The 25,631-nt window shown below is 34.9% G+C and overlaps 1 protein-coding gene across 1 annotated transcript in view; it reads right to left on the bottom strand.

The window, feature by feature from the left end:
* The window catches only part of SPEF2 (sperm flagellar 2), a gene marked incomplete at its 3' end in the record, with an annotated part of 39,739 nt that overhangs the window by 6,081 nt on the left and 8,027 nt on the right, over positions 1 to 25,631 (bottom strand). Inside the window, exons 6-23 of the mRNA XM_009070815.1 lie at positions 23,308 to 23,496; positions 21,821 to 22,008; positions 19,957 to 20,125; positions 15,829 to 16,048; positions 15,258 to 15,388; positions 14,991 to 15,048; positions 14,436 to 14,521; positions 13,600 to 13,703; positions 12,524 to 12,771; positions 10,926 to 11,034; positions 10,051 to 10,208; positions 7,805 to 7,944; positions 6,482 to 6,609; positions 6,237 to 6,375; positions 5,324 to 5,461; positions 2,921 to 3,081; positions 1,767 to 1,950; positions 843 to 1,005 (exon numbers count right to left, since the gene is read on the bottom strand). Of these exons, the coding sequence (XP_009069063.1) occupies positions 843 to 1,005; positions 1,767 to 1,950; positions 2,921 to 3,081; positions 5,324 to 5,461; positions 6,237 to 6,375; positions 6,482 to 6,609; positions 7,805 to 7,944; positions 10,051 to 10,208; positions 10,926 to 11,034; positions 12,524 to 12,771; positions 13,600 to 13,703; positions 14,436 to 14,521; positions 14,991 to 15,048; positions 15,258 to 15,388; positions 15,829 to 16,048; positions 19,957 to 20,125; positions 21,821 to 22,008; positions 23,308 to 23,496 (2,713 nt within the window). The remainder of the gene's footprint in view (positions 1 to 842; positions 1,006 to 1,766; positions 1,951 to 2,920; positions 3,082 to 5,323; positions 5,462 to 6,236; positions 6,376 to 6,481; positions 6,610 to 7,804; positions 7,945 to 10,050; positions 10,209 to 10,925; positions 11,035 to 12,523; positions 12,772 to 13,599; positions 13,704 to 14,435; positions 14,522 to 14,990; positions 15,049 to 15,257; positions 15,389 to 15,828; positions 16,049 to 19,956; positions 20,126 to 21,820; positions 22,009 to 23,307; positions 23,497 to 25,631) is intronic.

Below are 25,631 nucleotides of genomic sequence, written 5' to 3'. Positions count from 1 at the left end.
GAGCTCTGGGTGGCAGGAGCCTGAGGCCAGAAGCCATGAAGTGGGGCTGACCCTGCGCGTAACAGAGAGCCTGGGGCCCTGTGGTGCTGGCCAGGTGACAGGACACTCAGAGTCACAGCAAGAGATGATGACCCCAGATTTTTGTGTGCTTAGACTGTGGCGGTACAGAAAGCCTGGGCAGTGCTTTTTTCGGGGTCCCTACTCGAAGGCACCAGCTCAAGCTGCTATTCTGTTGTTGCAGCATGATTAAATTATTTTAAGGATGTGGACATCTGAATCTCTGCTATGCTCGACCTGAGGTTGAGCTGGTAAGGAAGCTGGTCTCACTGTGTGTGGGGTGTGCAGGGCACCGCTCACTGGAGACACTCTTTGCGAAGGGACCTTGGTCCCAGCTTAGAGTGGCTCCTGTATAGTCAGACAGGAAATTTCCTGAACATTTATATTTTGAAATATTAATAATATTAAAACATTTTTCAAATATTTTGACATTGATGGCAAGTAGGCAGAATTTAATGGAATTTTATTTAATTTGATAAACTAGTTGTAATTGTTCCATTCCAGTACAGCACACAGAGAAAAACTAGTATTTCCTCTCTGCATTCCATTTAGAATATTTCCTCCTACATAAAATGACAACACATATGACTAAATAAATGCATTTGCCACTCAAAAGCCTCTGCACTCCTTCATTACCACCAGCTTTTCATACTGTTATGTCACATTTGACATTTCAAAAGAGACATTAAATCCAACTTAAATGTCTTGGCTTACTCTTTTCTGTATTACATATTTACATTTCAGTAATTTCAAGCACTGCTAAAACAAAGCCTGCATTTAAATACCTTTTTTTTTAGTAGCTGGTTTGGCAGAATGCTTTTTGGCACCTTTGGCATCTTTCCCAGTAGCTTTGCCTGAGCGTGTCTGTGAAGCTTTCTTTTCTTTGCGCTTTCGCTGCTGATGTTCCTTTTCTTCCTCCTCTTCTCTAAACTGTATTTCAGCCATTACCTTGACAGTCAGACATAGTACAGTATATAGTATGCACCCTGTGCCACTACTGTTTTAAACAGCTTATACTCACTGAAAGTACTTGCTGAGAAGCACACACATAAATAAAACAAAAAAGCTATTTTAACTGATTAAATTTGATTATCAAAATAAATTTCTACTTCAAAAATGCAAGACACAGAGGCAGTGGGTTTAATTCTTGTAACCATTACCTGTGCTCAAGGAAAATGTGAGAAATGCAAGAATCAAGAGTATACAAAGCAAGTCTACAGCTACATGGTAAAGGTGCAGAAGTTCACTTATTTTTAAATGACCAGAGGAAAAAGAAAAATCAAACCCAGAAAGCAGACATTTAACAAGCTCACCTGTTTCACTTTTAGCTACACAGAAAAAAGAATGTAACCATAGCTTTTGAAGTTGTAAAAGGTTTGAGCAAACACTGCATCACAAGATTAAACTTGTCCATCTTCTCACACTTTTATTGAGGGATGAGAAGAAGTAGATTTATAGAGGCAACATTCGAAGTATTTCTCTCAGTAATGGAATGAAAGGGTTAGTTATAAATACGGAGGTGCTGATACTAGATAGATTCCAACATCTTCCTCATAGAAATATAAGCATATTTAATGGAAATATCAGCACTGGAGAAAGAGGCATGAAAATGAGATACACAGTGCAAAGATGATGATTAGGCTGCCTACTGAATGGGAGGTTTTGACTGTACAATCCAGCAAAGTTTACGTAAATGAAACATTCTTTACCATATTTGATACTGCTGTTACTGCTGTTTGCCATGTATCAATAATAAGATTTTTGTCACTCCTGAAGGTGGCCGCTCCATTTTCAGAATTCTTATCCTCAGCACTCTCCTGCAGAGTCCCATTGTTTATTGGCTCAGTCATACCTATTTCTGCTGAAGGCATTTTCCAAGGAACCAGAGGAATCCTCAAAAATAAAATATAAGGAATACTTCACATGTCTCTTTATAAAATGTGTTAATAACTCTAAAGGAGAATATGCAGAAAGAATGAGAATGCTATTTTTAAAATTTACAACAGCAAAAGAAAAGAGAGAAACTTTCCTCGTGAGCAAAAGTGTTGAAGTGGGTATATGACAAGAAAACTGCACAGTTTAACTATAAAAGTTAAGGAATAATTTAGCCTTGAGTGGCCTGGTCTAGTGGGAGGTGTCTCTGCCTATGGCAGGGGGGTTGGGACTAAATGATCTGTAAGGTCCATTCCCACCCTTAAATTCGATGATTCTATGATTCTATGGTAACAGAAGGCTAAAACTATGTCAAATGACTGTGTGAGCTGCTACTGAATTCCGCATGGGTTAGAAGCACAGTTTCACCACTCAGACAATTTCTAAATGCACTGTATGTTAAAAAGCAGGTGTCATTATTGACAGCATCTTTTATATTGTGACATTATTTGATGGTATCCCTTACCTTTTAATGTGGCATTCAGCTCTGTGCACCTTTGTAGGTTGCTTTAATTTACATTTGTCATTATATGACACATTTAATTATGTTTATTGGCATAAATTTTAAACCTGCTAATGCTCCACAAAAATATTTTAACTTAGCTATGAGTGGATTGTGCTGGAAACTATTAGCAACTTAGAGGAAAGTAGGAAACACTTCTATAGTAGATTTCTTCCTAAGGCAGGTTTTAAAATGTTTTGTAATTCAGAGATAAATTAGTCAAAGTCATACAGGTAAATAAGCAAAAACTCAGGGATAGATTTTATCTATAAGATGATCTAAGATTCATTGTTTGACTATATTCCCTAGTTAAAAATGCTTACTTCCCCATCCTTTGAAATACACACACATATATTTCCACATATAGCCACAAAGCTATGAGTGCATTGTATTTGTTGATATTTGCATCATTTAAAAATGAATTTCTACCTTATTGATTTGTTTTGATCTTCCATCTTCTCTGTATCAATAATATCTAACAATGGGATTTTAGTAAAATCTTGACGGTCTTCTGCTGGGATTTTTCCTTCCATTGCCCTATAATAGTCACGAAGAAGTCTCTTTGTGTCTTGGAAATGATCCACTTCAGCCTCAAGAAGAAAGGACACAAAGATTGCAATTCAAAAGAGGACAGAACAAATTTTTGTTATCTTTTTAAATACATGGTAGCAGAAGCAATTCTAAATCCAAGGAAACTGAGGGTGAGCAAGAAACATAACCATATTTGTTTGGAAGTTTATGCTGTGCTCAAAGCATACTTCTACTGCATCTATATAGTATTTACAGTTTTATTTCCAAGGAGTAATAGGTATCTTTGTTGTTAAAATAGGAAAAAGTATTTACAATAAATAATGTTTGATGCATTAAATTTAAATACTGTATATTTTAATGTATACGTATTTCTATAGTAGCAAGTATACTAATCCCAACAAATAACATGGATATGCTTGTTCAAAAGAAACAAAATCCTTAATACCATAAAATGAAAAGTGTTATGTGATGGAGAAAATTTTAAAGGCCATACAGTTTTTCTGACCAAAGAAATCAACAACCTTTACACACCTAAATGTGTTGAACATTTTTTTGTGTGAGTAATCTTGGAAGAAATCAAGTAAGATTCAAGAAACATTAACACCTGTCATGTTTTGATTTATTGATACAGTATGGTGTTAGGCTCTAACTGACAAAACAGTACTAAATATTCATGGGAAAATGCACAAAACCACATTCACAAAACAAAGGATAAAACCTTTGTGGTGTAAACCAGCACTTATCCATAAGTTAAGGAGGAAATATCTTCTAGTACAACAGCGTGTACACAGCAAGGTGGAATGAAATCTGATAAACGGCATCTATACAAATCATTATGTTTACACAGTTACAGAACCACCTGGGGAATACATGTAACTTTCAACAGAAAAACCCACAGATGGAGAGCTCAGTACCAAAGAAGCCTATTTTTGGCTTCTTCTAAAAAACTAAAGTTATTACATAAAGTCATATTTATTGTATTTCCAGTTCTGCAGTTTTAGGGTTAAAATTTATTTATTTGGGGAAATATACACTAAGTAAAAAAATAAATAATATAAAAAAAAATTTCCTTTTAATTTTCCTGTGTGAAATAAAAGCTTACATATGGTTAATACATGTGCTTGTAATTTTAAATTATTCTGCATATTCACACAAGACAGATCAAATTAGATCCATAGCGAATCTCCTCTGGACTGCATCATGCATGTTCATGAAATTCTGTTCGAATTAGGATTGCAAAGGAAAAAAAGTAAGCTCAGTAATATTACTTAAATTTGTCTCCTTTATGTACACAATTCAAGATGGATTTTTAAAATATTCAGTCCTACAAATACCCGAACTACAGGATGAATGTGGTTCAGGTAGCCAGCAGTTATTTGATATTTCAACCTCTCTCTGTAGTCAGTCGCCTTAAGTCTTTGTTTAGGCCATTATTTTAGACTCTTAGAAAACAATGCTAACAATTTCCTTACTATAGCAACTGACTATTTCACCAACTTTACTTAAAATACCACAATGCTCACATGAGATTAGACCGTGGTTCCCTTGTTTATTAAACAAATAAAAATAAGGCAGATAACCAAAGGCAGGAAGCCCACCCTAAAGTGCTTAGGCCTGGGGTTTTTTTCAGCTAAATCAGCATCTTAAGGCATGTGTTTAATGCATTGTTTTTGCTGTCATCTTAAAAATGGCCAAAACTTTCACAGAATGGTCACTTTAGTTTACAGAAAAGCCTGATTAGTCTATTCAGGTCCAGTTCTAAACAAAATGTATGCACTGTTTGGGATTTTTTTTCATTCCACAGGTACAATTTCAAGCCACACTGGTGAAGTTACAACTGAAATAATTTTGAGATATAGGAAATACAGGACAACCTTAACATCAAGTGGGTACACAACAGCAGTGAATTGGGTAATTTTAAAATTAAAAGGACATGTCACTAAGATCACAGAAGGATAAACAACTGTATCATTTGTGTTAGAAAACTCATATGATTCACTGGAGTGATAAAACTGCAAAAAGTAGCACTACACAATAGTGACAGAAAATTTTGGAAGTTAGACAACAACAATGGTAGTTTTCTTAATCTTTTCTGCCTGCCAAAGTTAAATGTATGGACTGTCATCCACTTTTTGTCTCTTAAATTTCTAGATATATTCAGAACGTACACAAACATTTGCTTAATTAATTCTCAATCCCTCCCATATTTGGAGCCAACCATATAAAATTTTTCTCAAGTTTACTGTTCTCCAAATCTAATTCACTATCCTCTTCCATTGCAGACTATGTAATAGTCCATACCTGCATAAGTGAAAAGAAATGGTTCATTGTAATACCCCTATGATCTGGAAACCAGCCATCATTCATTATAACAGTATGCTCCTGCTCTGCTTCTTTCCTTCTGTTATCACAGATATCCCAGAGAAGATCTCTTAGGTCCTAAAACACAGAATCAAGTAAGAGAGATAACTATTAAAGAAAACTTAAATAACTATTTTATATTTATCATTATTTTACTTTTTGCATGTGCATAGGTTATCTTCCCATTTAGGGCTTTTTTCTTTATTGCTATAAATATCAGAACCTGGTCCACTCACGTGCTTATAGACAGATGACAGAAAGTGGCTTTACAAATGTGCTAGAGAGAATACAAAGATATGAGTTCCATGTGTAGCCTGTCTTGCTTTCTTCAGGCAGAGAGGATCTATCTAAGCTAGACAAATATGAGACTATGAACAGCTAAGCTCCCAAATGCACCAACAACTTTGCACTTGAAAGGTTTGCTAATACATTAAGGGGATGTGCTATATGAAAAGTTCTGAGAAATTTATGTCAGATTTCAAGAATCTTTCCGATTTGGATAGTATCTGTGTCATTTTTCTGTAACATTCTTTTAATTAAGGGCTCTTCAACCAGTGACTATGTCTAATGACAGCACTATGTAAAGAAAAAGAGAGCAGAAAAATATTGACTTTACAGTGTGCCAGAATCCCACAGTGCAACCTAAAAAGTGAAGCAAGACATAAGAGAGAGATGGCCAAACAACAGAGAAATAATTGTCAATAACACTTTATGCACAAGAGGAAATTAAGTAGTTTAAGAGAAGTGATAAATAGGGGGGAAAAGTAAATAATAATATCATTTGTGCTACATCAAGATTGTATACAATGAAACACTAGTTTAGAGTATATCGTAACTTTTGCCATTTACTTACAGTAACTCTTTGGTGTAGTTCTGCTTTTGTTTCCTTGTCATCTCGCAGGTCATCAGCAATTGAATTAAAATCTGTTTGCCACTGAGATACAAACTCCTGCTTAAGGTCTGGACGTTTCAGATAATCTTGGAATTTTTTTCTGTAAATTATGGTAAAAGAAATTTTGGTGTTAAAAGACATATAGAATGACACAGGAAAAATTCAAAATACTAATATCATTGTAATAAGCTCCTATTTCTACTCACCTAATGTCTGCTATGTAGTGAACCATAGTGTACTGTTCATCCCTTAGACATCTAAGTACAGTTTTGATGCCATTCATGTATGCATTTTCTACCATTTCCCAGTAAGGTACTAGAAAACCAGGTATCTCCTGTGAATTTTTTTAAAACATCAAAATTAATTCATATCTTGCTTAGTAATTCATTTCACTGTATAATTAGCAAATACATGGAAGATGTGCTTCTTTTGATTTACAACTGATTATAGACACTTTACCAACATATAGATTTAGCCTGTACATTTCTTTGGAAATTCCAAAAGGAATGGGAAGTTCCAGCAGAATATTCCAGTATCTGTGGTTTTGGATATGCTCATAAACTAAGTGATGATACTGAGTGAGTACTTAAGTATCAAAATTCGGGCATTCATAACTGTTCAAGCTGGTAAAAATCTATGCTGACTGTGTAGTGTTGCAAAAGTGACATTTGAGGGACTGTGTTGAAATGTAAATAACATTTATAGGCGAACTGGTAGAGTTTATAACTCGACTGGAAAAGAAAAGCAATCTGGAACAAAATGAACATCTCAGAGATGCCTGTCAAACTTTAAATGTCTTCGGAAGGTGATTATAGAATTACTATTAATTGTATCTCACAACACATGAATTAAGGCCATCAAATGATCCAAGCAAAGAACACAGTTTAAGGCAAAGAGACAGAAATATTTTTTCAGAATGAACATAATTATACAGGCTATGTCATAAAGAACAAAAAAGTAAGTTGCTTCAAAAAAGCAACTAGACATAATCATGGTAGAAAAGTCCATTTAGAGCTACTAAACACAAGATGCAGATATAGAGCTATTTCAGGAAACCCCTACATTTCAGATCATTGAAATCTAGGAAGATATCTCTGGGGAAAACATGTTCGGAAGTAAGTATCCTAGGAGAAAGATTAGTGCACACTCTCCCCAATCTTACTCTTCATATCAGATGCACAACTGATCCTTGTCAGAGACACAAAACTGGTCTAGTAAGTCTATGTTAGTATTTCATAATAGTAAAAAGTATTGTTATTGTGGCATCTGTGTTCTTCATCACCATCGTGAGGAATTCAGAAAAAAAGAAGACTAAAGTTTTAAAGTATGTTTCCTTATTTTATATACTTTAGTAGCAGCTGTTATTTGTATATTTAGATATTTATCACACAGTCCTAACACATCTTTCATTGAAAAACATTGAAGAAAACAACATGCAGTTACACAAAAGGTTTAGGTAGAACAAGCATAAAATACTAAGAAATATATATACTTCAGTATTTAAGACTTTTAATCATGAATTAATGTACCTCTGGAAGTGGTTCGTCCACATAAATCCATTCATCCGATCCTGGCTCAGGTGGTGGTGGTGTCACAGGACAGGGAGGAAGCACATCTTGATCTGTAACTGGTAAAAACTCTTCTTCTGCTGCTATTTCTTGAGTGGACCATTAACATGAATGTACAATTAGTACCTTCAAATGTATTTTAAGTATCAATAAAAAATCAGATAACTACTACTCTGACAAGTTCAAAATAACAGAACTATTTCATTACTTAGGTGTTGTTCATCAAAAAATATACTTATGAAATCAGCAATGCCATAGTTATAAAATCACTTTCCAGTTCAGTTTATATTTTGCAGGGCTGATACTTTTCTAAAACCATCACTATGAGAGAAATGGGAAGATGATGAATTAGTAGACATGAAACAAATTCTTTACCAGGTAAACCGAGGCCAATAGTGTTGATACAATTCTGAGATTCATTGTAACTACCAAGATTTCAAGGACTCCTTGCTTAATTAAATAACAGCTGTAAACACCTACAGCTTTCATGCTAGACTTGGCAAAGAGTGAATCAAGGAGAAGAAACAGATAAATTGAGATAAAGCCTAAAATGGAAGATACCCCTTACTCTGAGGAGAAGCTGAGAATTATGAAAGACGATGGATGAGAAAAAAGACAGCGACAGAAAAGACCATCTAATGGAGAAAGAACCTGTTAAACTACAATTTATCAAAATAGTAATGAATGTAGTTAGCTAGTTCAGAGCACGACTCAACCCTAGGATTTCAACTAACCTCTGGAAATACATCAGCTCCTGCTCAGTGACCAGAGAAGGATCCTACAACAACTAGATTTATAAGTTACATTAATTAACTGCTCAGAAACGTGTGTGAATTCTGGCCAGTTTTGCTGTGGATTTGAAAATATTCAAAGAAAATAAACAGGCTGGCATCAAACCACTGTTGCAACAGGCTTGTCTTTTTTGCTTGAAAGCAGCTTAGCATTCAAAGAATAGACGTGTTCTGTTTTATTTAAGTGTGACAAATCTGCTTCTGAAAACCCCTGTCTGCTGGGTGCTTGAATGGTAAAACTGCTATCATTCTTCTGATATAAGTTTATAAACAGAACAAAGTTATAGGTCACATAAAACATTCACTTCTGCTAAATATTTTGAGAACCAGTTTCTGGATTTACCTTTACCATGTTACTCCCAGAATGCTACTGATGCCTGGAATAATTAATATACATTCTCATACCTCTGTTCTGCTTATATGAACCTAATAGTGAAGGACAACTTGGGAGCTATCAACATAAAAATGTGAAATTAAACATTCTTAATTGACCACAGGGATTATTTCTCCATAAGGAGTATATAGCCCTTACAGTACTTCTACACAATAGCTGGATTCTAACTAGAAAATCTCCCCTCCATTTGCATCAGTAGGAATTTTGCCATTGATTCCAGCAGAGCTATTAATTATATCAAGCACATAAAAAACACAGTTCCAACCAGGTAGTCTTTTGAAAGTACTCCATCCAATTTTCTGTCAGGTGTGATATTTCCAAGATTTTTTCATGAACTAGAAACCTTGCACAGGAGTAGTGTGATAGACTTTCACTGGTTTGAGTACTTTTCAAGTTAGTCCTTTTTTTTTTCTGGTAGTAGAAGACACATCAAGACTTTTTCATAATATATATGAAGAAAAACCCTGGTTATTCAGAGGTCTACTAATACTGGATTACTTGATGCATTAATTCCCCTGAATACTTCACAATTTTCCCTTTTTATAGTTTTAAATGATTCTTTCCTTCTGGGTGATTAAGAGGAAAAATGGAATAAAGATGTACTGAAATACATGTCAAAAACACTCCTAAATATCCATATTTTTATGCTGCTGTTGATAAATGAATATATGTTGATAATGGCATGTTAGACTTTGTTATACCATTATGCTAATGGAGCACCATATACCATATCTCATAGGATGAAGATGTTAGCTGTAACTTTTTTAACCAGGAAGAAAGGACTGAATTTAATGCTTTAATTTAACTTTTAGGTGAAATTGGTCCATATTCTCTGAAAAGGTAAAAAACACAACAGAAAGGTTCAAGGTTCTAGTGCAGTTGTCACTAACACCCCCAAAGTCTTTCAGGGGCAGCAAAAATGTTTGCTGCTGTATAGTTTTACATAGTAATTATTAGTGCAAATTATGAAGAACAAAGTCTGTTGTTACTGAATTCTAGAAAGTAAGAACAGGAAAACTTACTTCTACTCTGCTTTTTTACAATTTCTTCTGTAATAATTTCCTTCACTGCTTCACACACAAGATTTTCTTCTGTCTCTGCATTTACTTTCACTAGAGTATTTTGATGGACTGAAAACCATTTCTCTAATTTTGGCCATGTGTCAAGAAAGCCTGAAATTCTACAAAAAACATATTAATGTATGAAATTAAAATCTAACTAAAGGGAAATCAAACATTTTCTAAAATTAATAAACAAAAGAAAAGCAGACAAGCTAATTTAGTGCTAGAACAACCCTATCCATGTTAACCCCTTCCTTTTAAAGACAGCGAACACTTCAAGATCTTACTGGTAACTAGTCTTACATGTTTGTCACTTTTTATTGTCACAAACAAATCGATAATGATAAACAAGTCTGAAGTATTTAATAGTAGCAAATATTTAGAAACACATCTAGCGATTCAATCACAATTAGAAAACTAATTGTTTTGTATAAATGTAGAAGTAGAAAATAACTTTTCAGAAAATCTTTGATTCAAATCAAGTGTATTTCAGCCAAAGGCAATGACATCATCTGTGACATATCACAAATAAATGTCTACACATCGATACATACATACACATACATGTATAGATATAGTTCAGGGAATATATATCTGAAAAATAATTTCCCCTTGGCAGAATACTCTGGAAAAGCAAAATACAAGAATTCTTATTTTCTAGAATTATTTATATTGTGCAGGAATGAAAACATCCTTTAGGCTCCATATGAGCAACTCCTAAGTAAAATCTGAACATTAGGCATGTCAGTACCATCACGGATCACAAATGAGATTCAGGTTAGTTATGTGCCTAAACATCTGGCTGAAGCAACTTTTTTGCACTTCACATACCATACCTATGTATCACCTGGTCTTTGGCTAAGTCAAACTTGTCTTCTAGGATTTCAGCACCTGAATTTTGATTGCTATTCTCCTGTACAGTTTGAGATGCCTTCGATTTATCTGCTGTGCAGAAAACAACATATATGAGCATATATTGAAAAAGGCAATTATTCAGGTAATTATTTGACCAAAGTAAGATAACTATTTTAAGAAAAATTTCAGTGTTCCTTGATCTTACATTTCTTCACTCAAAAATGGGGTACCAAACTTTATAAAAGAAAGGAAAAGTCAGAGAACATCACAGAAGTATAAAATTAAGCTGTAAAGAATGTGAAGACACTGTCTTGCCTCTTCCTCTGTTTAAAAGCATAACCTATTAAACCAGTTATATCACTAATGTTTCCTAATAGATGCTTCGCAGTCATAGAAATCTCTAGTTGAAGAAATGGAGCATTCCTGTGGGCACACTATTTCAGACTTATCTACTCTACCAGCTAGAAGGTGTTTTTCCAGTGTCATCTGAATCTTGATTCTTTTCATGATAAGCAGTTATCCCACTGCACCAAAAGACAAGGTATTGTCTGCTGAGCCTCCTCTAACTTAAAAAAACCCTTTAATTGCTTAAAAATAAGCCATTTTTAAAGATTTCTGAATTTTTATTGTTTTTTTTTGACTCTGTCACCAAATTACATCTAACAAAAGAAATTCTCTTTGTATTTCTGAGATTATATTGTGTATTATCACATGTTCAAAGTGTTTTAGAAACACAAGGTCTTAAAATTAACAAGAATTTCAAGTGTCTGTACATTTTTCTTCACTACATTGCTAGCAAAAGCTCTCAAGATTTTGTCTCATCCTTACCCCTGCCTGTACATAACAGCTAAATGTAAATGATGGTTTAATTCAAGGTATATGCACTGATCCACTGCAGTGAAAACAACGAAGAAGAGCTCCTTAAATATGGATAATATGGGACATACTCCTGAAAAAAACCCCGTATCTTTTGCCAAGATATATAAGGGCAATTTAAAATGTGTTATTTGGGATTGAAACAGCCTTCAAAAAGCCTTTGATGCCTTTGCCTTGGCTGGCTAAAATTGACAATTTCTGCTCATTCTCTGAGTAACCTAAAACAAGACAAAGGCAATAATCGATACGGAATGAATTTTGGCACTCGCAGGGAAGGAATGTTGGCACATCCTTCTTTTTATAATTTCCTTCATCCCTTTCCAAATGTGTCTTCTGGAGAAAAATACTATTTCCATGCACTTATTTATAATGAGGCATATTCCTGCATCTGTGTAACTCCTGTTTTCTCCAGCTGCTGTTTTATGTGATATCTAACATCAGTCACTGTACCATCTCAGTTCCAGTGAGAGTTCAATACAAATACAAAAAGCATATACACATGCACTTGCACACTTCTGATCCACCATTGACTGGAAAAAAACAGAAGTATGTGAAATAATTTGGAAGTATTCAAGGCACAATTAATAAAAGTGATGCTGAGAGATGTAGAGAAATTGTGCAGTAATTCTATTTTGCATTAGTAACTACAACTTACAAGTACCTACTTGTCATTTAACTTTGTCAACAGTAGATGGAAACTTACACATCACGTTAGCTGCACGTTTCAGTGCCTCACTGTCTGAAATATCCAATAATACAGAAACATCAAATGCAGGTGAGGTAACAGGAGTCTTGTTAAGGGCTTTGGGATCTGTAACAAGTGAGAGCTTTCCAGAAATTGTATCTTTTGCTTCTAGATCAATCCCGGTATAGGCTTTTTCAAAGAGCTTTGCCTGATTAATTGTCTTTGGAAATCCATCCACAATCCAACCCTTTTCTGCTGATATTTGGCTAAAAATAAATGAAGAACCAGAATTATACAGTGAATTGATAGCACAATAATAACACCTAAAGAAGAGCTTGCTCTAGCAGTCTTTCTATCTTAATTCACTGATCCTCTGATGAACACAGAATATGACAGATATTATGAAAACCTAAACTGTAAAGGAATGGATTTTAGATCAGAAAAAATAACATCAAGTCTAATTAAAAGTGAAATAAAATCAGAAACAAAACAATTTTTGCTGTCTTGATAAAGTTTTCAGAATAACTCTCTACAGCGACTCTGCTCAGCAGAGGTATAATTTCACTGTTTTCTCAACTCACTTTTGTACTAAAGTGAAAAATAAGAAAATCTGTTTTGTATCTAAAAGATACTAATGGGAGTAATATAACTTAAATTATATTTATGTGGGAACTTTAGTGCTAATTGCACATCAGGGTAGTTGAGACAATTTTCTGTCAAACAAGAGCAGACAGAACTAAACAATGTAACAACTGAAGTATGAAAGTTTGGATTATGCATTTCAAAAAATCTAAACCAAAAAATATCAGCATGTGATAGAGATATCAGTTAAATTTAATGACTGTGAGATAGTCATGTGTATACTTTCACTTACGTTCAGTAGTGCACAATAATGTCTGTATAATTTAGGGCTAGGCTCTACTGTTAGCATAAAATGAGCATTAACTAACTTTATTAATTAGCTCCATTTTCCAAGCAGAAGACTCCAGTGTTAAAAAAAAGTACCTCAATAAAGAGAAACAGCTGAATCTGGACTACAGGCTGGATAATTAAGTTCTAAATACCTAAGGAAAGAAATCTACACAATCTCATACTTAATGGCTTCCAATAGGATGTCGATTAGTAATTCATCGGGAATACTCTCTCCTTTCTTCAACCATTTCTGTGATGTGGCACCAAGCTGGGCACGTACAGATAGCTGTGGAAGAGTGCAATGTATGCTCAGAATGCTCACAGTAGTCATTGTTAAAAAGAGTATGATTCCACTTTTCACATGATATACTATTTATTTATTCATATTTAATGTTTTTTGTTATCTATTTATATTTAATAGGGTAGGCGTTTTTTTCTATTAAGAAGAATAGTTTTAATGGCAAAAAAAGCTCAGTTTAATTGAAATCTCCAAATGATTTCCATCATTACACTCATAAACATGCCAGAAAGAAACCAGGTTGAGACACAAAGAATACGAAGGCCAAGAAATAAAAAAAAATTAAGTGTCCTGGCTCTAAGTTTATTCTGATTTTCACTACCATAAATCCACTGATTGTTTGCTACAGCAGCATATAAATGCATTAATTCTACAGAGGTTATTTTATATCTTAGCCTTCGAAATATTTTCCAATGAGCAATAAAGTCAAAGAAATAACAGTAGAATTAAGTATTTTTAACATAAAGAAAAGAAACCTTGCCACAGGATGAATTATCTTCCTGGCAGCAGCAAGATCAGAAAAACCTTTTCTCTAACTCAGAAATGACATAGAAAATACCTTATCTTACATAAATGTGAGATTCAACAAGAAGATGCAGAACTTCAACAAGAGATGAACAGACTTCCATTAAAATTCAATGATGAAAAGGTATCACCATCTAATTAATCATTTTAACTAATGCCCCTTTATAAAGTAAAAAATAAAACTGGATTACAAACCTTTGATAGGCCATCCTGACTGTTATCCAGTATAAATTCTTGCCCAGAAGTATCCTTTCTGACAGAACAATTGCCTAAAACAGGTACTGAAATAAAGTTCGATAATTCCATTACTATAAAATTTATCACTATAGACATTAATAAAAGTACATAGCTCATTATTATTCCTTGAACAAATCAATACAGAAGGTATATGCAATCGTTACAATCACTGATTGATTCAGATTGGAAGCAACTTCTGGATGTCATCAAGTTCAACCTTCTGCTCAAAGTGGCTTAAGTTATAAGGTCAGACCAGGTTTCTTAGTTGTTTACCCAGTGTGATTTTGAAAAACTACATTGCCTCTCCAAGCAAATTGATTCAATACTTGACTGTCCCCATGGGGAAAAGCCTTTTCTTATGTCTAGGCTGAAGAGCAATGAGAAGGGTTTTTACAGGTATCTCCACAGCAAAAGGAAGGCCAGGGAAAATGTGGGCCTGCTGAGGCATGCAAACGACTGAGATATCCCAAGGTCCTGAGACTTACAGGAAAGTCTGACTCAAGAACAACTTACCTGTGGTACTTTGTTCCTCTGAAAGCTCTGATGGTGAATTTGATAAGTTCTCCTGGACCTTGTGTCAATTGTGAAAAGAAATTAATTAGAAAGGAAGCTATGTATAACAGACAAAACAAGGCAGTCAATTCATGCTGACTCTTGCAGTCTTATATGTCAAAACTTAAGTTCGAAATTGAGTAAAAAATTGAAACATGCTTTCTTCCATATATATTTCATTCTCATCTACCTGTTGGAGACAAAATCAAAACTAAGCAAAATGCTTACCTCATTTTGTTCCCCAGAACTCTCTGCTTCATGTGGATTCACATCATGTTCACTTTTCATTTCTTTTTTCAGAAAAGCTTGGATGGCCTCCTGAACCAGAATATCAAGTGACAGTACCTGAATATTGCAAACTACACAAAAAAACAGATTACTGTATTGAGCTGAGCATACATACAAATGCTTACAGGCAAGTAAATTAATTATTTCATTTGGGCTTTTAATGTAAGTTGTTTCCAGCCTTTCTTTTTTGCAACCACTGCACAGTGTGTATCAACAATCATACAGCTATCCTGCTAGTCTCTTCCAAAACAAATATCCCCAATCAAATTTAACAAAAGCATTTTCAAATTCTCAATGTAGAATACTACATTAACACTACTTTCAAGTTTGGGTGTTTCTAATCAGATTTTGGTAGATAATGAAGGAATGACATGCAACCAACCCCTGGGAAATACAGAGGCATTTGGTTCAAGAATCAGTAATGCAAGGATTTGCCCAAACAATTTTAAGCGTGGGAAATTAATAAAAATTTCACAGACTTTTAGGTAAAAAACAGACAAACAACCCTTACCTTTTTCAATAAACTTTGCACAGGTAGTTTTTCCACTAAAATTTTTTCCCAAAATGCATCCTTTGATAGGAAATGGAGGAAATACAGGTGGTGAAGGTTTGGGTGTTGGAGAATAGAAAATCCCCATCAGTCTATGAAGCACATGACTCAATATGTTATTATTAAGAGGAGGTTTGATTTCACTGTTCTCTTCAGTTGGGCTCCATTCGCCTGTCATACTCTGTATAAATGACAAATTAGGAAATCATGTCTCAATATGCCTTGTCTTTCATATTCCTAGATATATGTATTTATACACAAACAATACATAAAATAGTCAAATTTGAACAGTACTAAATAATAACATGTTTTAGAATTGTAGCTTGTTAAAAGCTATAATTATGTTGTAACTATTAAATATTTATTGATATTCTTTAATAACTAGTTGAGAGACAAGTACTCACAAACATTTTCATAGATTCTGTGATGGTTTGTCTTTGGCTGGATGCCAAGTGCCTACAAAAGCTATTCTATGACTCCCCTCATCAACAGGACAGGGGGGAGAAAATATAACAAAAGGTTCATGAGTCAAGATAAGAGCAGGGAGAGATCACTCATCAGTTACCATCATGGGCAAAACAGGAGCCACTTGGGGAAATTAGTTGAATTTATGATCAATCAAAATCAGAGCAGGAGAGTGAGAACTAAAACAAATCCTAAAAACATCTTTCCCCTGTCCCTCCCTCCTTCCAAGGCTGAACTTCATTCCCAGGGGAAGAAGGAATGGGGGTTTGGGACATCACATGTTGTTTTTGCTGCTGTTTCCTCCCTAGAGAGATGAGTCCTTCCCCTGCTCCAGCATGCAGTCCTTCCCACTGTAGCTAGTCCTCCATGAACATCTCCAACATGAGTCCTGCACATAGGCTACAGTTCTTCATGAACTGTTTCAGTATGGGTCCCTTCAATAGGGTGCAGTCCTTCAGGACAAACCTGCTCCATTGTGGGCTTCTCTCTCCGCAGGCCATAGATCCTGCCAGGAGCTCCAGCATAGACTTCCCACAGGGTCACAGCCTTGTTTTGGGCAACCACCTGCTCTGGCATGGGGTCCTCTACGGGCTGCAGGCAGATATCTACTCCACTGTGGACCTCATGGGCTGCAGTGTGACTGTCTGCCTCACCACAGTCTGCCGGGAATCTCAGCTCTGGTGCCTGGAGCACCTCTTCCCCCTCATTCTCCACTGACTTTGGTGTCTGCAGAGCTGTTTCTTTCACTTATTCTCACTCCTTTCTTCTCTGACCAGAATTACTTCTGCACAAAAACTGGCTGCTTTTGGCCAGTGATGAGTCTGTCCTGGAGCCAGCTGGCATTGGCTCAGTCAGACATGGGGGAAGCTTCCAGCAGATTCTCAGAGAAGCCACCTCTATAGCCCTCTGCTACCAAAATGTTGCCACACAAACCCAATGGAGATTCCTATCATCATTTATTTTCATTCCATAAACATGAAAAACAATTTCACCAATACCAGTAGCAGATTTCTGGATTAGAAGCCAAATATCCTAATATTCTGCATTCTAAAACTGGGCAACATTATTGACCAGTATCACACATAAATCCTTGAAAAATTTTTGGACAAAGATGTCAAATACATGTATTTGCCTAACACACATTTAATAGAGAGGAAAAAACCCCAAACCAAACATCCAAAAGCAATTCAAACAATTTTAAGGGAAGGAAATACTGAGTCGAAACTTCCAGTGCATCTCCTCCGAGATCAATATAAATTCATCTGTTGTATGAGTTACTAGCATACAGCTTAATGAGATTTTTGCTAGTGACGATCCTCTCACTGATAGCCACATTGGAAGAAAGATAATGGAAGGATGTAGTCAAAATAATGGAGCACAGAATTGTGCTTTTGTCACTCTAATATATACTCCATCAGTACTGCATCTTATAGCACTAGGAAAATCTGGATGTGCAGTTTACACTGTGAGAAGCTAACAGATATTTTAGTATGCATGATAATACTAGTCCTGTATTAATATTTATTTGGTTGCAGGATACTAAACAGCTGTTTGGAAGACACATAGACTAATTATATTTCCAATTAGATTCTAGCTAACCATCTCATTTGGGGTGCACAATACAGGGTGGAGAGGCAAAGTCAAATGGTTCAGCAAGAGAAATTCCAAGCAGGAAAAAAGTCAAGCAACAGATTGTTCACAATGAGAGTGGTTAAGCGCTGGAACAGGCTGCACAGAGAGGATGTGGAAACTCTATCCTTGAGATACTTGAAAGCTGACCAGATAAAGTGCTGAGCAACCTTGTCTCACTCAGAAGTCTGCCATGCTTTAAGCGAACTTCTAAGCAAAGAGGTGTGACCTTCACACCCCTTCAAACCCAAACAATTGTGTCATTCTATAAACTAAATATTTAACCATCAACAGAAGCAAACAGCTTTAAAATTCTACCAACAGAATATTTTGAATTAATATTCTGGGTAGACTAAGCAATATTTTCTGGACATTAGATGCATTGCGTTAGCATACTTTGTTCAAAGAGAATTTGATAGGAGTTGACTTTGAACTTCTGTATTAAATAGAAAAACGTCATGCAATTATCACTCTAAATGAAAATATAACGTATTTTTAATCAGTAAAAACAAATGAAAACATCTTTTCTAGTTGCACAATATCTCCTCTCTAACATATCACAGAAAACATACTTACTGGGTAATTGAAAAGACAACACACTTTTATCTAGTAGAAATATTTTGAAGGTATTAGCTGTTCACTTAGGTTTTTAGAAGACATAAGTATGAACTGATGCCAACAATTGTACATGTCATACAATACCAGACTTTGATGAATAATAATTCAGAAAGGCATAAGACTAGTAACATCTGGGAATAAATTAATTATGTGAATGCACATCTGAAAGAGCCTGGCAGGGAAAAAGAGGCTTTAAATGTGCCAATAAATGTCTGTGACCTTCAGTGATGTTACATCTAGGGAAAACTACGAAGGCTTGTAATACAAACAACAATATGACTGAAAAACTTGATTTCTCATTAGTGCTCTCTGCCAACTATTTCCTGCCTCTTTTGTATATCCGTACTGTTGATTTCATGTATATGCCTTTTTCACTCAAAAAAAAAAATCAAGAAATTTGTTACATGAGTTGATACGGTGTGAATAAATACTTTATAAATAGATATATCAGGAAAACCTATGCTAAGATCAAAGTCACAGTAAATTGAGGTGTCAGGTATTCATCACAGAAACTTGTAGGAAACATTTATACTCATTGCAAAAGAAAATGTACCAATTGGCTCAGGGTGCGGATAAAAGCAGATAGAAAATGTAGTTATAAATTCCCAACAAGACAAAGACATGTTATTTGCCATGATTTTGCCACATTCTCTTTATCAGTTTGTTAGAAAAGTCTAAGTACGTAGCGGGATTTTTTTCCCTAAAGAAAAGCATCATTAATGTAATTTTGAAAAAATTGTACAATACATTTTAACAGGGAAACATTCACCCTTCATCTTTCAGTTTTGAAATTACATTAATGTATTGTAAAATAGAAGAAAAGCTTTAAGTTACTCTGAAAAATTACTTGCATTCTGATAGAAGATTAAGAAAAATGACTGATTTTTAATAATTTTCACAAACATTACTATCTTAAAATAAATTGATCACTCAAACCAATAAATCTTGTTAGAAAGTTTTCACTCAAAATTGCTGAAATTAAGACTTCAGATTTTTTAACTTATACAGTATTTCATTTTACTTGCTTTTACTGGCTACTTTTAGTTGCATTTTCAAACCTGGTAGCATTAACTACAATTTCAAATTCTAATTAGCTGAAAATTCATTGCATTGCAATTAACATGCTTGTCCTACAAATCAAGAGAGAAATATAATCAAGATTATACATAAGGATAGAATTATAATGGTTTTTAAATTGTACCAGTTCTCCAGTGCTACTAACATCAAATATAGCCATAACCTCAGGCAATGAAAACATGTCAAAATCTAAAATCAGAAACTAGCAAAAGAACAAAATGTAAGATCACCACAGAATGTTTATGATTATGAAAAATCAAGGTGTATTATCTTCTATTATGTCTTGTCAGTTTGGTGTACCTTGTATTCACCATAATATTTTTCATCTAACAGACTCTGTTTATTCAGTTCTACCAGCTGTTCTGGGCTAGGTTCGTTTGGCAAGGGTTGAATTGAGGCTTGCTCATATATTGGTTTTCCATTTAAAAACAATTCCTTCCAATCAAGTATCAGTTTTAATGGAACTCGGCTGTAGGAAAAAAAAGAGGAAAAAAAGAATTTCAAATAAAAAATTAAATAGGTTAGATATTTGACAATAGTGGACCCAAATTTACAAGATTTCTAATCATGAAACATGCATATGCTAAACTAGTTATAGTTGATAATGCTTTCTGTAATTATTACAGCTTTTCATGTTTGTTTACTTGTATGACAGCTGTAGGCACTAGTAGGCTTCAGTATCTTCACAAATGTGTCATCACAGAACATTTGGCTGGCAGAGATGTAGTAACAGTTTTGCTATAGTTATTTTTCCCTGCTCCAAAATATTCTTCCCTTTCGTGGGGTAAAGCACCCTCTTGCCAAAAATCGATTGATTTTTTTTCCTACAAGTTAAAATTAATCTAGTAATTCTAAAATAATTTTAGGATTATATGAAACTGCAGACAAACTGCATGTAGTAGCAAGCTTAATGTAAACAGGATGCTGGCATATGACATATGTCACACTAGAATTCTATAACTTAAACGAACTGTATAAAGAGGAGTTTAAATTTAACAAATAGTCAAAATGAAGGTTTCTGCTATTTCTTAGTATGACATCAATTTGGACATTCCTGTTTTTTTAGTAATGAAATAGATAGTTGAGTGTTACAGCTGTAAACTCAGCGTGTGCTGTCAAAAAGCAATTGAATAGCAATTGTATGTGTCCTGCACAATGAAGTGCATGCAAGGAGAGACAAAGCACACTTGCAATGGCAGTAAATCCAGGCAAAACCTTGAAATGCACACCTTGGGAAAGTGTTTAAATTACCGTTACATATCATGCACCACTTAGTACAAGTAAATGTGACATGAACTTACACTGATTGTGTCAGACAAGAAAATCATCACATCACCACTAAGCTGTGTCCAGGATGACTACTTTATCCTGCACTTCCTGGGCCTAAATTTATGTAATTTCCATAAAACAGAATCATATGTATTTCTTATGTCTACACCCTTACTATTGTAACATACAATTACACTAAAAAGCAATGAAGATTTTGGCATACTTTACAATACTGCAAGTCTTACCCCATAGTCAAATCACTGAATACTAATGAGAGGACTACAGCAACAAAGCTGTACACTTCTAACAGTAAAGAAACACTTCTAACAGCACAGGCACTTGGAGATTAGTGCCTTTTGAGGACCTTCTCAGAAACCCTTGCAATTAGGGCATGTCAGAAGAGGGAATCAGCATGTAGGGCTCAGAAGAATTTGGGCTCAGTTGCTACTCTTTGGACAGTCCAGGCAGGTTCATAAATCTTAGGAAATTAATTCTGTTTATATTACACTGCAGAAGTGTTCAGCTAGTGGAGTAATCTAAAATGAGACAAGCACCATTCAGGTTTAAACTTTTAACTAAAGAATTTGTTCATAGGAAAAGAAAACAGTAGCTCCATCAGATGTAGCACTAGTGGATTTTGTCTCATAAAGAAACAAGTTAGCTGAGTTTTCAACAAATTATGCTAAGGCTGTAGCATTAGTTCACCCTGTATTACACAGCAGTGAATCCTTACATGAAACTAATGTCATCATTTTCCCACACAAACTAATTGGAGCTGTCATGCAAGATACCTGTGAAACTACATAATTTGTTACAGTCCTTAAACCAGTCTGAATAATGCAGCCTAATAGCTACCTAATGGCTGTTATTTTTGCCTAACAACTACCATACTCACTTGTTTGTCAGCTGACGATATTCTCCTACTTTGGTTGACAAATCAATGATTTGGCTGATCATTTCCCAGCATATAGAATAATGCTTTTTATAGCGTTCCTGAGCTCTTTCAGCAGCAATTTTCTCATAACATTCTCTTTCTTTGATTATTTGTTCTTCATTATCAGCATTTTCTTGTTTTGCAAGAGCCTAGAATATTTTAAAAGAGTAAATTCAGGACTGCAATGAAAATTGAGGTGCACAGTCCTGGAAATTAAAATTAATTTGCTCATTTAAATCAAGAAATGAAAACAACTCAATTCTCACCAGACTTGGATAGCCAGCAAGATTAATATGCAAACAAATTTTAGATGTTTATTCAGTCTATAAATTCCAGTTTGTTTGCTTTTTAACTGCTAAAATATAACTAAAAAAGGAGAAATACATTACTTCTTTCATGATAAACAGATTAAGAATACATTCAGTGCTTAGGGGCAGTAGAATTGCAGGTTTCAGTGGAACAAGTCATTTAGAATGCGTGACAAGTAATTTATCTTACAAGATTCAGATCTGCAAATAATTTTATATTACTGATGTGGTTCAATCTTTGAAAAAGTTTTCTGGTCATAGTAGAAAATTATCAGTAGCTCCTGTGATTGTGCGCTCCTTTGGGCTGCAAGCAGACTTAAAGAGATGATGCAATCAATAGCTACAGTGTTGATTACACAGGAGTCCAACTGTGTTGGAGGATTTGGAGTTGCTAATTGTTTTTGACAGGAGAAAAATAAAATTTCTAACATCACACTATGGCCTACTATGAACATAGCACTTGGCACTTTTCCATGGAATTATGAGTTCTTTTAATCAGCTTGAATCTTCAAGGTAGAAATTAGCACTCATGAGCAAAACTACTCTAGCATTTGTCAAAAATGTAAACAGATTATGTCTAAAGGAAATTAAAAACATGACTCTTGAAACAAGATCTTAGGTTCTTGTCTTTTGTCCTGTTGACTCTGCAGGACTGTGCCTTTTAAACTCAACAGATGGAGATTTTTCCTAAAAAGTTAAAATTAGTTTGGAAGAAAAGATCAAAATTATCCTTTAAGTTGTTCAGCTTTATCCCTTTTTACAGGATCATAGAACCACAGAATAGTTTGGTTTGGAAGGGACTTCTAAAGGCCATCTAGTTCAAGTCCCTGCAGTGGCAGTGGGCACCTTCCACCAGACAGATTAGATGAGCTGTTTTTCTCCCTGCATAATTCCCCTAAACTTTTAACACACTACAAAATGCAATTAGTTCCGCAGTTGCAGTTACGTGCTTACTGCTCATCACCCACATTAGCCGCAATTTATAGATAAAAGATATAAAAAAGGATAAAAGATAAAACTTATAGATTAAATATTTTAGAAAAGTCCTAAACTCTAACAGTAGACAATACAAATTCCATTTTGTAACATGAAGGTATCCTAACAGTGCTGCAGCAGCTTAGGGAGCAAACAATCTTTTACCGCTTCTCTATCAAGAGCTTCCTGGAACTCTTTCAGACGTCTTTCTTCATACTGTTTCTCCCTGAAAATTCTGTTTTGCCTTAACACCTCTTTTTCATGTCTAACATGCATGAGTTGAGTAGCAATCCTCCGCTCCTCCTGAGACTGCTTCATTAGTCTGTAAATAAGTTGCTCCTCCCGGTTAGTCTTCTGAAAGATAAAAATAATAGCATTACCTACAGTTTATAAACTGTTTCCCAGACAACCCATCAGTGTCCCATATGAGAAATACGGAGCCATATAACAGCATTCACCTGTGTGAATATGATACATAAATCCAGGACAACATACATATATATTTATTAGTACTATTTTTGTAAACTATGTCAGAACTTCAGAACTACAGAAGTGAATTCTAAATACACCTAAACTGAGACTAAAAAAAGTACATTTGGTCAGATTAACTCAATTTTAACATTGCTATTTCCTGTGTGCAAAGAAACTACAGCACATTTCAAATAATGGCTTCTGTATGTAAATATACCCTTTCCTCAAACCATTAACTGGTTTCAGTGTCTCACTGGGACATGGATATAATACCCCATTTGGTACTATAGGAAAATCATTCCGAACTGTTGCTTGCAGTATGATGTGTGCAAAGACACTTGGAAGGCTGTGGATTGTTACTTTTCAAAGTACACTCAAAACTTAACAGTATCTTCTCTCTACTACACTTCTCTAGACTGTTCTTGGTATTTAAACAAATGCTAAACCTAACCTGAAGTTATGCCTCACTATCACAGTCCAGAACTCCTAAGCCCTAAGCAAAAGCATCAGCATCAGTTTGCCTTTCAAGCCCCAATGCCAATGCCCCACTCCTACAGCAGAATTCTAGAGGAAATTTCTGATTCACTGAATATTTGTTACTGATGTAGCAAAACTGCTATGAAACATATTCAAATTTAAGGACCTAAATTGGGAACTGTTTTGAAGCCTTCAAATTCCTTTTCCTAAGAACAGTGGCATGAGTAAAGTCAGTCGCACAACAAACCCAAACTAACATGAAGTATCCCTTCTATTTTATTTTAATCTGGTTTCTTTTTTCATCAACTGTCTGTGACAGAGAGAGCAAAACACAGTATATAAATTCACCTCTGAATAAAAATCCAACTTGATTACATATTATCATACTATTTATGAAAGAACTCTATAAAGAGAACTAGATCATGTGCTACACAATGCATCTGTAATGGAATTCTAACATGGAGCTGCAAAGCATGATGATTGTAATTACAATAATATGAACAACAGCTTTCTAAATAATGTAGATATTTAATGCTGATGCTGGAAAGAAGACAATTTTTAAAAAAAATTCTTTGCATATTTTACAGTTTCTTTCCCTTCACAATTGCTAAGAATAAAGTACATTCCAATTAAATACTGGTAATTTTTAAATACTAAACATATAAAAATTTCTCAACATTTTTCTGATTTTAGGAGAGATTTGCAACCTCCTTTTCTACCACTGAATTTCATGCACTGCATGATAGTTCTAATGACAAAGACACAGTCATCTCATGCTTTAATCCCAGAGTGCTTCATCTGTACACTACATTGTCACTCTACAAGGGTTTTCACAAAATGAGAAGTGTATTTTGCTTTGTACTCGATATGTAGGGTACTATTTGTAAGCTATTTTTCTATGGAGGGAATTATCATCGTGCATGCAACTGAAATGGAAAACAATGCAATTGTAACAACTTCATATTCATTCCATGTATGATTTGGTATAGTTCAGGTGGTAAAATTTTCCAGTAGTACTGCCTGCTGAAGAATTAATCTGTCCATTTTCTCTTACATTCATGAAGTCCAGGCAATAAAAGGAGATGCAGTGACCTTTGCTGTTTCAGATCTATCCACTGCTTCTCTGGACCTAGTATTTCATTAAGATTTCATAGAAGAGTAGAGGATGCACAATTTGCTTCCTATTGCAGGTAAAAACTCTTTATTGTTTTCTTTAGTTGCTACTGCTTATCCTCAGCCATGGATAATTACAGCAGTAGGTACATTCCACCAGAGGAAAATGCATTTTTAAATCCTAATTCACAGGGAAGTGAAGGAGCCATTCTAACACAGAGGTCATTTGTCATACTCAAACCATCAACTCTATGCTGCAAATAGTTGGTCCAGGGAGAAATTAAAGCACCTCATCTAGGTCAATATGCTCTTTATAAAGGAAATGGGAAGATGCCCCTTTAGAACACTTCACAGCAGTCAAAAGAGACCTTCTCTTTGTTACTTCTCTTTGAGCAGTAAAGAACTTCAGTATTCAAAGTGATAAAATA

This window comes from Acanthisitta chloris, unplaced genomic scaffold, assembly GCF_000695815.1.
Source record: "Acanthisitta chloris isolate BGI_N310 unplaced genomic scaffold, ASM69581v1 scaffold2423, whole genome shotgun sequence".
NCBI classification, from domain to species: Eukaryota; Metazoa; Chordata; class Aves; order Passeriformes; family Acanthisittidae; genus Acanthisitta; species Acanthisitta chloris.
This window is presented reverse-complemented; position numbering and strand designations above follow the sequence as displayed.